The 12699-nt window shown below is 39.8% G+C and overlaps 1 protein-coding gene across 1 annotated transcript in view; it reads right to left on the bottom strand.

The window, feature by feature from the left end:
• RIT2 (Ras like without CAAX 2) overlaps window positions 1-12699 on the bottom strand; it is a 253241-nt gene that overhangs the window by 140229 nt on the left and 100313 nt on the right. Inside the window, exon 3 of the mRNA XM_007060445.3 lies at window positions 7721-7794. Within this exon, the coding sequence (XP_007060507.3) occupies window positions 7721-7794 (74 nt within the window). The remainder of the gene's footprint in view (window positions 1-7720; window positions 7795-12699) is intronic.

The following is a 12699-nucleotide window of genomic DNA, read 5'->3' on the forward strand; positions in this document are numbered from 1 at the left end:
GATGCAACCTCCCAGTTCATCCACCTCTCATCAGAGGGGTAATGCTGGTAACAGAAATGGGATACAGGTGTCACTAAAAGGGATAGAACTACATAATGATGTGGTGCTGTAAGAGCTGGGGGAGGGGGAAAGTTTGGATGGTGATGGATGTAAGCTCATTCCCAGTACAAACTATTATGGAACTGTTTGGAAAATGGTAAGTAATTTCCTGAAAAATTTGGAAACAAACAAAACAATATTTGCCTCAATTTTTTCTTGAACATTTTCTGGGGTTTTGTTGTGGTGGTTCTGTTTGTTTGTAGTTTTGTGGGGAACAGCAAAAACTGATGTTTTTTGTTTTGGAAAACCAAAATATATCAAAGCCATGAATTTTCGGGTGTTTTGGGGAAAAAAAATAATTTCAAATGAAATATATATTTTCCATGAAATTTTAGTTTAGAAAAAAGTCTTTTATATTTAAGAAAAAGAGTTTAAATTGAAAACTTTCACCCAGCCCTAATATGGAACTCTAACCACGAACAGAACCTGACTTGTCCTGCAATATGAATCCCTAGGAAAGGGGAGTAGTAGAAATACCAGCTGCTATTAGACATGGGTCAGGTCACAATGATACCTTGGGTCATCTAGTGCTCCAGTGGTGATATGATTTGAAAGCCACATTTGCAGGGGGGAAGTGGGGACATCAGCACCTCTGGCATCAATAAACTCTGATATTCACCATAAGTCAATATCTGCTTCATAAAGCCATATATTACACCTATCTGACAGAGGGGTAAACAGGTGTAGAAAGGTAAAGTGACACCCTTGGTTATGCTGTGGTTCATTTGATGACAGAGACAGGAAATAAACTCAGAAATTTTAGCTCCCAAACACCTGCTCCAGCTAGACAAATTGTCTTTACACAACATAGGCCCTTCTCCCATTGAAGGCAGTGAAAGCATTGCCATAGATTATAATAGAACAAGAAGAAGCCCTCTACTGTTATGATCTATTCCTGTCACTGAATCTACGATTTACCAGAATATCTTTGTTTAATTTCCCAAACCTCAACTGCTTCTCCCAAATTTGCAGCTTCTGAAACAAAGTGATTTAGTGATGAGATGGATTTTGTCTCTCTCTGCAAGACTGAGTGTCAAAATATAGAGTAGTTTGCCTTGATAAGGAATTCAACAAAGCATTCAGGATCATGGTTTGATTTTTTTTTTTTCTGAATGCCGGCATCAGCTTGCCTAACAAATAAATATAAAAAGAAAATTAAATTCATGCTATTCACTTAGCACATTGAGTTAATAATGTTCACAGTTTAGCTCACTAATACAGTGCCTTAAAAATAAAATGAGAATATTTCATTTATACATTACAGTATATAAGAGAATATGCATTAAAGTTATTTTCTCCACAAAAGAATAAGCTCTAAAGGCCCATTAAAATATAATTACTGCCAAAGCTCCATTTTAAATTTCCTTTAGACAAGCTTCAGTAGTCCGATCTGAAACTCAACTAGCACTGATTCAGGATTATGGAGCAGCATGTTTTGAAATTACTAGAAGGATCACAGAGAACAATCTGGGTGAGTCATCAGGCTATGATGTTTAGTCTGGAAAAGTGTGTTTATCTGAAGGGCTCTTGGGTTAATATGGTTCCCTCTTCAAAGCTTGAAGCAGGGGGTAAAAATCTTAGTCTTGGAGGCTGGCAGGATAAACATGTCTTGTGATTTGCTAGCAATTTGGGAGACAGATTTCAGTACAGAGTGTACTGTTGTTGTCAGATTGGAAGTGCCTGTCTCAAAATGAATTAAAACACAGACTGCTCTCTACAAAGGAAATTCTCCTTTAAATGATATCCCTTAGCACTTTAAGGCAGGTTTTTCAATCTGGAAAATATGCTTCTGCATCAACTGCATTTAAAAATACACCATTTGGACATGCAAAGTTGGTCCCAAAATTGTGCATATGTAAGTTCTGATTGTCAGGTGCATTTACCCATTTTCTGTGCAAGTGCCTTCTCTGTGTGCAAACAAGTTTGCCTGCCTGTCTAGGGTCTTCTAGGGTTCTCTTTCTGCACGTAGGGTTCTGGGTGGTGCTTTTTTTTTTTAAAGCCCTTTATGGGGACTCAATAAGGAGCTTGGGATCATGAGCCGAGGAATAAAAGCCTTGTGTCAGCAAACAGTGGAAGAACATAACAAAGGAGATAACTGCTGTGTCTGTTCATGAGGGAGGAATTTAAACAGGGCTGCAGACAGTACACGTTTTGAGCTTAGAATGAAAAATGGCTGAAAATGAGAAATGTTTCAAGGCTCTGTGTGACAGCTCTTTGTGTAGGGCTGGGACAGCTGGGGCGGAGGGGGTGGAGGGTGCCAGTCACTGATAATCAGTCGGCAGATCTGAGGCAGAAATAAAGGACTAAAAGCCTGAGTCTCCTCTCACTTACACCAGTATAATCCCAGAACAACCAACAGACAGAGAGCAGCATAGGGGTGAGTTTCAAGGGACATAGTTAATAAAGGAAAGAGGCTAAAAACTCAACTCAAGCCTCCTTCCTAGTAAGGGCTCCATCCTGCTTCCCTTAGTCAAATGGGGTTTTGCTATTAACTCCAAAGACACCAGAATGAGCCTCCAAAGCAACCACAGTCTGCAAACTAGAGACGTTAGGAAAGCATCCAATGAAAAGATTTTTCTCCTGAAAACGTGGTTCCATCAAAATCAAAGTTTTCCACAGGAAAATAATGATTTCGAGAAAACATTTTGATTTTCAGAATCAACATTTTGAAACGAAGCAAAAGGTTTCATTTTAAAATGTTTTTATGTTTTACATTTTGTTTCAAACTGACATTTTGACTTCCAGTTTCATTCTTACATCATTTTAAGCTGAAATGTCAGTTCAAAATGACACTGTTCACGTTGAATAGACATTTCAACTCAATCAAAAAAGTAGTCATTTTTTTTGTTTGTTTTCTCATTTCCAAATTAAAATATTCTGAACTTTTCGTTCTGGGAAATTTTCCCATATTTTAACTTTTTGTCCCAGTTTGGGATGAAATGAAGGATAGAACTAGTACAGTTTCTCATGGGATGGAAATTTTGCTTTCCAACCAGCTCTAATGCAAACAGAATAGGAGCTGGGCAACTTCAATGCACTGATTAACAGAAGAAGGAGATATTTACATACTGTAGTAGAGAAGAAAGCATAGACACACCTGTGGTAGGAGATGACACAAGAAGCATGGATCCAGTATAGCTCCTGCCAGCAGCAGGAAAGAGTGACAGCAGAGAAGGACCAGTGGTGCAGAGAGGCAGGAATTTAGGATTCACAGAACATTTGGACTCTTTTTTTTGTGATGAGAGCTTGCTCAGGTTTGATGGTCTCCATTTAAGGAGAAGAAAAAAGCAATTGACTGGATTCAAAATCACCTTAGCTTGATGGCTTGGTCACCTGTTTTTCTTTTAAACTAGTTGCTGAGGTTCAGAACCAGAAATATATTTCTCAAATGGCATCTATGTTTACAATGGCCCCAAACTCTCCTCCCCACAGTCCCTTATCTGAACACCCCAGATTTTGATACAAATTCAGATATATACCAGATATAAACTTTTCAGTCTGGGCCCAATTCTAGCATAAAGATATTAAATGGGAACGAATCACAGCATTCGGTCAGAAGTGCAAAGTTACAATTTATGTATATACTAAACAGGCAAAAGATTAAAGATATTTTAGATGGGATTTTAGAAAGCTCACATTTTCTACTTCTACCTTTGTGATGACATTATCTTCTATAAAAATAATTCACCAGATTTTATTGGGACGAATTCTGCTCTCTTTTACACTAATGCATGTCTGGAAACAACTCTTCAGTGAAGTTACTCCAATTTTACACTAGCACACTGGCCCTTTGTGAGGGGTATATTCTAGCAAAGGAGCAGTTTTAATGGAAATATTCTCTATGCATTTGATTTAATTCTATACAGCATATGGAGTTGCTTGCCCTTTGTCAGGGTTCTCTCCCCACTCTGAACTCTGGGGTACAGACATGGGGACCCGCATGAAAGACCCCCTAAGCTTATTTCTACCAGCTTAGGTTAAAACTTCCCCAAGGCACAAATCCTTTCCTTGTCCTTGGATGGTATTGCTCCCACCACCGAGTGATTTAGCCAAAGATTCAGGAAAAGGGCCACTTGGAGTCCCTGTTTCCCCAAAATATTCCTCCAAGCCCCTTCACCCCCTTTCCTGGGGAGGCTTGAGAATAATATACCAACCAATTGCCTTTAATAAAAGTACGGACCAGACCCTTTATTTTTAGGGCACTGAAAATCAATCAGGTTCTTAAAAGAAGAACTTTATTATAAAGAAAAAAGTAAAAGAAGCACCTCTGTAAAATCAGGATGAAGGTAATTTTACAGGGTAATAAAAAGATTTAAAACACAGAGGATTCCCCTCTAGGCTCAACTTCAAAGTTACAAAAACAGGAATAAACCTCCCTCTTAGCATAGGGGAAATTCACAAGCTAAAAACATAAGATAATCTAACTCATTTCCTTGCTATTACTTACCATTTCTGTAAATTTAGATATATCATTTCAGGATCTTTTTAGGAGCTGGTTTACCTGCTTGGTCTCTCTCTCTGTCCCAAGAGGGAACAAACAAAGAGAGCACAAACAAAACCTTCTCTGCCCCCCCAGATTTGAAAGTATCTTCTTTCTCCATTGGTCCTTCTGGTCAGGTTCCAACAATTAAACTGATTAACCTCTTACAGTAAGTGATTCTGTACCTCTGGCCAGGAGGGATTTTATGTTACTGCATACATAAAGGTTGTTATCCTTCCCTTTATATTTATGACACCCTTATATCAAACTCTTAAACCTGGAATTCATGGCAGGCAAGTTACATAACTTCAAAAGGCTCATGGAGTCATATGGTGTTCAAAGTTTAAATGATAAAACGTTTTAAACTAACACAATAAAAAAGTAGCTAAGGCAGGTGACCACCCGTCCTTTTTTTAAGATTATTGAAATGTATTAAACCTGATAACTACCATTGTAAACATTACATTGAAGCTTATGATAATTCCATTGTATACCGGAGGGCAGTAGAAATGTACATTTGAGAGAAACATACATGATATGCTAAGGGAAACGGGGTTTTCCCGAAAGATACCTTAAAATAAATTTGTTAGTCTCTAATGTGCCACAAGTCCTCCTTTTCTTTTTGCGAATACAGACTAAACACGGCTGCTGCTCTGTAACCTTAAACTAAAGTGCTGTTTCTTATTTTTCATATGGTTTTCCCTTCCTTCCATCCGATTAAAGTGGTTATCCTAAACTAAACTGTAAGTGACTTTCTTTAACAGCTGAAGCTATCTTTTAGGCCTCAGTTGTACAAGACTGTGAGATGATTGTTATATTATTTTGATGGGGCTTACATACCCCATATTAAGGGCTTGTCTACACTTAAAACTGTGCCACTGTAGCACTTCAGCATAGACTTTACCTGTGCTGATGGGAAGGGTTCTCCCACTGGCATAGGTAATCTGCCTCCCCAAGAGGTAGTAGCTAAGTCAATGGAAGAATTCTTCCATCGACCTAGTGCTATCTATACAAGGACTTAGGCTGGCTTAATGACGCTGCTCAGGGTAGTGGATTTGTCATATCCCTGACCAAAACAATTAAACCAGCCTAATTTTATAGTGTTGACTAGGCCACAGCTAAGGGACTTGTGGAGCAGTATTGGGCCAAAAAGACCCTGCCCCTCAGCAGCTGCAGATAATGTCCCAAATGGAGGACCTGCTTAAAAGGGGACTCCAAAAGTCAAGCAGGGAGGAGAGTGAAGGAGAGACGTCCGCAGCCAGGTTGCAGCTTCTGACACTGAGGGGTCCACAGGGGATAGGGTGACCAGATGTCCCGATTTGATAGGGACAGTACTTTTATTTGGGTTTTTTTATTATATAGGTGTCTATTACCCCACCACCCCCATCCTGATTTTTCACACTTGCTGTGTGGTCACCCTAACAGTCGAAGGGTCCAGACTGTGGTTAAGACCGGACTGGTAGGCCAAGATCCTGACTCCTTTTACTTCCTTGCTTTTCCCTGACAAGGGAGAACAATTGGACACTGAAAAGTGAGCAAGGAAACCCCAACTGACTGTCTGAATCATTGGGACTGTTTGAGCAACAATTTGAGAAGGAAGCTGAGTGCTGGGACCACACTCCAAACTAAAGAGAGAACAGGGGAGGTAGGAAGGAGTCCAGGGGGAGACTGGTCTGTTGCACCTGCTAGAGGAGACTAAGACTCTCTTCACATCTTCCCCCTTGGGCACTGGCTGGGACCTGGTGGAAAGGAAGGGCCTGGGTTCCTGTACCCTTCTCCCCTCCCCCCCTTCCCCTCCCCCGAGTCAGGAGAACCCAGGAAGAACTGTAACTCTCCCACTAGGCTTCAGATTGCCTGGCAAAGCCATTCCAAGACTCTGAGAGACCGCTGAGCCATGGCTTGGCCACTAGACCTGCTGGCCCCGAGTGAAGCCCCATACAACTATCATAAATTATTATAGAGAATATTAAAAAAAGAGAAATGTCCTCCTTTTAACCTCTTTTAAAATAATAATTCTGATGCAACAGCCTGCTTCAGTCACTGTAGCTCGGTAGATATGGTGAACATTGAGTTATGCTCTCTTAAAATACGTACTAACTCAACCACATATAATGTGTTAAAACAAAGCTAAAATTTTGGGTCAAATCTTCAGCTGGTATAAGTCAGGATAGTCAATGAAGTCAACGGAGCTGCACTGATTCATACGAGCTGAGAATCTGGCCCTCTGACTCAGTGATAACTCTAAACACTTTTAAGAGGCTCCACAAATCTGTGTATGTTTTATACTCTTTTTTTTTAAATGGACAGGGAAACGGAGCTGTGGCTTCTCCATACTCTACAGTGCAACAGAAGAACATTTGTGTCCTGATTCTTAGTACGATGCTCCATCTACCAGACCATGCTCCCTGAATCACTACAAATCAGAAAGTTGTGAGATGAGAAATGTGGGCTGCTGGGCCATCTTTTGAGGATTTTGTACCTCATCTCTTGGAAATCACAGTGGCTGGTGAAGCTTGGCATTTAGGGTGGGAACTTCAGAAGTACTCAGTGTTGGTCCAGCCACTTCAGAGACTAGTGTTAGGGGGACACTGAGTATTTTAGAAAAATCCCTCTTTTAATTGTTATGTTTGCCTTATATCTCTACAGCAATTATATCAAAATCAATAAATTTATACATAAGAAATCATTAAAAAAATGGCACTTTCAGATTTTCCTACTGCCTTGTCCTAGCTAAAAAACATGACAGAGTTTTGCTTACTAGGAACAGGAGAATTTTAGGGGAGAGAACCAAATGACTGGTATTTTTGACTAGAGACATCAGAAACATTAAGATCAAATGTGCAGCAACATTTATGCATGTCTTTATTACAACACGTTCTCCATGTGTGTATGTGAAAAACCTTTATTGTATTAATCATTTGCTCTAATGTTGCCTATCTCTACTGGTCAGGTAACTGAGTCACATTATATTTCTGATGCTCCCTTTGATCTCTTTTGTTCTAATTCACACATGTTGTGCCAACACTGTTCCTTTCGTGCCTGAATAGTGAAGATTGTCTCCATCCTTGGGACCCATATATTGGAGGTCAAGGTCTTTGCTTTTATCTCTGTTACAGAAGTATACATTAAGAAACTACTCACCTGTCCAGCAGTATCTAGAATGTCCAAGTAAGCTGGTTCGTCATCTATTCGCACTTGAGTTTTATAAGCATCCTCTGAAAAACACAAGGCAGTAGGGGTGCTCAGCAAATAGAAAAGGAAACAAATTTGCAGCCTTAGAGTGGGATTTTCAAAAGGCGTCAGTGCAGACTCCTGTCCCCTCCCACTGAAGGCAGCAGGTGTTTTACCATTGATTTCAATGGCAACAGAGCTAAGTCAATGCCTAGTCCTTTTAAAAATCCCACCATAAGTCCAAAGTTAGAGCTTATAAGGAGCTTTGGAAAGGAGAAACGAGCCATCCATTTTTATTACGATTTCCCAATACACCGAATGAGTGAAATTCACTCCATGCAGAAAGCTTGCACAAAGCCAATGTACCACTTAATCCCCACTGATGCCAAGGTCTTCTTCTGGCTCTCTGCCCAAGTGTGAATTTCGCCTAATAGGAATAGTACTATGCACTTCCATAGAGGCTTTCATCCAGATACCTCAAAGCCCTGAACAAAAGTCCATTGGAATTAGTGGGAAAGACATTTATTGGCTTCACTGAATTTTGGATCAGCCCCTCGGTAGACATTAATTAATCACGCCTCACAACATCCCTGTGAAGTAAGTAAATGGATTTATTTTTTAATAAATCATTTCAGTATTCTCACCCTGAACCACTGTGCTTGGTGGACCATTCTATTCACCCTGGGTTTGTCAAGCTAAAGATATTTTTAAAGGGCTAACTAATATCTGTGTTTGTTGTTTTGCTCAAATGTATATTTCATTCCTCTCTCATTGTTTATATTCCCCTGATAAGGCTAAAGAGAGCCAAGGCATCGGACAATATTTATATTGGAAATAATTGCAGAAATTATCTGTGCTGTTTAATTAAACGATAACGAATGGCAGACTGTGTGGTTATGCTGATTGATGGTGTACCTTGGCTGTGCAGCGAGGCATGAGGTGAAGACAAGTGCTTCCAATGCACCTGAGAAGTGTCATTAATCAGCACGAGCATATGGTCAGCAGTGTCCTATGGCTTGAGGGTGCAAGCCCTCTACAATCAGAACTCCCGTTTAAACTGATGAGAGTCCCAGGGACAGAGAATTTTCAGGACTGTTTCCTTAATGGCATTACATTGTGGGTAGCAGGAAATATAAATAGTGCATTTAAACTCATTTCTTAGTGATGCTGAACTCCTCAGTTACACACAATATCATATTAGCTTATACAAAAAACATTAAAAGAACAGTAGGGCTGTACAATAAAGCATGCACAAATGAAGAATGGCCAAAATAAATGTTACTTTCACAACCTTAACTCTGCCCCTTCTGTGCACGCATTACCATTTAGGGTATGTCTACGCAGCAGAAGCTGTGCTCAGACTAGCCTACCTGAGCTATCTTCAGTCCAACTAGTGTGGTTAACAAACAGTAGTGAACAGCACAGCACAGATTCCAGAGTGGGCTAGTGAGTAAAATGTGCACCCAGGGTCCCTTCCTGACTTATGCTGAAACCCACACTGCACTGTCTTCACTGTTATTGGTACCTGTGCTAGCTGAGTTCAAGCTGGCTCAGGTAGGCTAGCCTGAGCACAGGTTTTGCTGTGGAGGCATTCTCACAGTCTTTAACGACATGATCTCACACTATTATGTCTTCTTTCAGGCCCCAATTCAGCAAACTATTGACACACATGCCTGACTTTAAACAAATGAGTATTCCCATTGGCAACAGAATTACTCACATGCTTGAAGTTGAGTATGTGATTAAGCACCATGCCTTATCGGGGCCTCATCATTCAATCCAATGTGCAGTGCATCAATGGATATCTTTCCACTGGGTGTTGTTCCTCAATTCGTAGGCTAGATAATACACTGTGCATGAAATTGCACAAAATTTTAACTACCCTATCCAGGTGTGAAGGAGAAGGTTGCATGCAGTGCCACTGCTATCTTTCAAGCAAAAATTAATACAAAATGATTTATTTCCTCAATGTAAGTTTAATTGTGAATATTTAAAAATAATTATTTAAAATACACTGTATCTGTATCTATGTAAGGTGTGTCATCCTCACATCTCCATTCCTGGCTCTGTTGCTTCACTCTCTCCAGCCTACATGTTGTGGTCCAATTTCTGCTCTCACTTGGACCAGTGTAAATTCAAAGTCTCCTGACTTCAGTGCAATTACCTCAGATGGGCACTGTTGTAACTGAAAACAAAATGTAGGCAGAAATCAGGCAAGAGCCCAAAACACTTGCTAACAGAGATGAGCTGGTGAGAGCCTCTTGCTAACAAACCCACTCATAAGCTTCCATGAAGGAGAATCTCAGCTTCCAACGTAAATAAATAAAGTGCTGATACTCTACTGTGTTACTCCAATTGGATTCCAGTGTAATTCCACTGTAATCAACAGGGTTCCTCCTGTGTAAATCTGGAGCAATACAATCAGACACTATGCTCACGGCCCTTGTGCCTCAAGAAGGGCACACTGAACATGAAAAGCAATGCATTATTCACATTTATTCAGTGCTTTTAATCCATAGGTCTCAATGTACTTTGCAAAGATGAGTGAGCATTCTGATCACAATCATCCACTGGGAAAACGAAGGCACAAGAAGTTCCATTACTCGCCTGAAATCACACAGTGAGCCAATGGCATTCCATAGCTTTCTGTATTATTTCATAATTATTTATACATCCTAACATTTTCATTGTATTTTTGTGAACTACACTGTGCACTGAGCAGAGGTTTGATCTGCTCTCAACTGTGTCCAAGTGTTTGGCTTCAATGAATCTCTGTGCATGGATCTGATTTACTTTAAGACAAAAAGCAGTAGATGGGTGAAACAAACATATGACAGTGTGAACTGGGCCAGAGTCGGGGGACATGGCTCACAGTAATTCAAACATAGACTGTCTGCATACAAAGTTTGTAGGTGTAATGAGCCAATTAGTGGTAGCAATATCTAAACCTATATATATATATCACAATCTAAATAAGAGTAGAAATATTGTTAAGGTTAGTTGAAAATTTTCTGTACTCTTTTTGGACAAAAACCTGGGTTTTCAACTAAACAAAAGTTGTCACAGAAAGTATCCACATTCCTTGGGGATAGGGGATGATTTTTTCATTGGAAAACCAAAAGCCACACCACCGAAAATTTTAAGCTGAATTTTTTTTGAGTGGGGGAGGGGAGGTTTCAAGATTTTTGATGAACATTCAAAATTTTCCATGGAGGGAAAAACATTCCAACTCTCCCTATTAGAATGACTATTATTAATTATTTTATTATTAACTTATTCTTCCTTCCATTGTTCTCTCATTTCAGAAAAGAGGAAACACTTTTTGAAGAGAGTTTAACATACTTTGCTGTCTTGACACCACAGTTGCCCTTTGTATTCTTCACACATTCTGTACTAGTTTAGCAATACTTTTTGTGATTTCTTTTTTCCTGCAAGATTTACAGAATCTTTCCCTTTATCTCCCCTCCCCCCCTTTTTTTAACCATTCTGACTATAGGGACATAGTTCTGGAGATAGGAGCACATTAATTACTTCAGATTGGAACTGCCATAAATTATTATCTTAGCAACAGCTAATCTGGGTTCATAAATTTTTTTTTAACAGACAGCTTCTTCTGCTGCAAGCAGGCAACCTCTTTATGGCAAATTGACTTGGATGGGCTACAACCTAAAGGAAATTTGGAATGGACTTTTCATCGCCATCATAAAGTCATGTTCTATTTCCTGAAATCTAGGTGACCTGCCTTGTTCCTGCAGTAGCTAATGATGCCATCAAATTTCCCCCTTTCCTCTCTATCTTCCACACTATCAATCACAAACACTTACAAACAATCAGTTACTCCCTTGTATACCCAAGCCAAAATGTGTTTTATTTTGCTAGTTGGGTGCCAAATGAGCAGAAGGATGTTCAGCTCAGTCAGTCAGACTCTGCGGGTTTGCATTTTTTGCTCTCATTGTGTGCCAAAAGGAGAACAGGTGACCTGCTCCTGATGTGCATATATTACCTCCTACACTCTCATCTTGGTTCCTGGATTCTTACACACATAGGGCCCGATTCTAAACCCCATCCTGTCATGAGTAGTCACATTTTCTCCAGTAACACCTCCAGTAAGAATAAGGACTATTCAAGTAAGAAAGACATCTGGCATGAGGCTCCAACACCCCATAACAGTCAATGGATGTAAATCAACTTATGATGAGATAAGGTATGTATATCCTTAGAAATCAGTCAGCAAATTCTGCAGGGCTTGTAAAGTTCTACAGATACCTTGTATATAATCATACGCACACAGATGTGTAAGCACACAAAGATGTGTGCTCAGTGATAAACTGAGCTTGGCTAGAGTGGAATTGCCCACTTTCACTGCCTTTGCCTTGTTTGTTTTTTTTTTGTTAAGAACTTGTGTAGACAGGAATATCCTTTAACAATAGGGTAGCAATACAGGAAAATAGGAATGACCATGCTGATCCATCCAATAGTCCATCTATTCAAGTATCCACTCTCCAATACTGTCTAGTAACACCTATTAGTCTATATATATCATCCCGGTGTGTATGAGTAGTTCCGATTATTCCTTCCATTCTTATTTTAAATTTGTCAGCATTGAATTACCTCTCCCCATTCACCTAGCTTTGTTAGATTCTTCTACTGAGTCTTTACCCTTAATAATTTTGTGTCATCTGAAATTTGGCCACTTCACTATTGACTCCCTTTCACGGATCATTAGAGAATATATTAAACACCTGGTTTAATATATTCTGGTTGCTGATTGCTTGTGGAATAGACACGAGATCACCACAACCTTCTGGTACCCCAGACGTCACACGCTGAATCTATCTTTGCCATAACCGGACAGATCTCTGGTGTAGCTTGGCTTTTCAACAAAACACAAATTGAAAAGTAGTGTTGCGTTCAATGCAGTCAATACTACACTTCCAGTCTTAGTCTGA

This window comes from Chelonia mydas, chromosome 5 (assembly GCF_015237465.2).
Source record: "Chelonia mydas isolate rCheMyd1 chromosome 5, rCheMyd1.pri.v2, whole genome shotgun sequence".
In the NCBI taxonomy this organism is placed as follows: Eukaryota; Metazoa; Chordata; order Testudines; family Cheloniidae; genus Chelonia; species Chelonia mydas.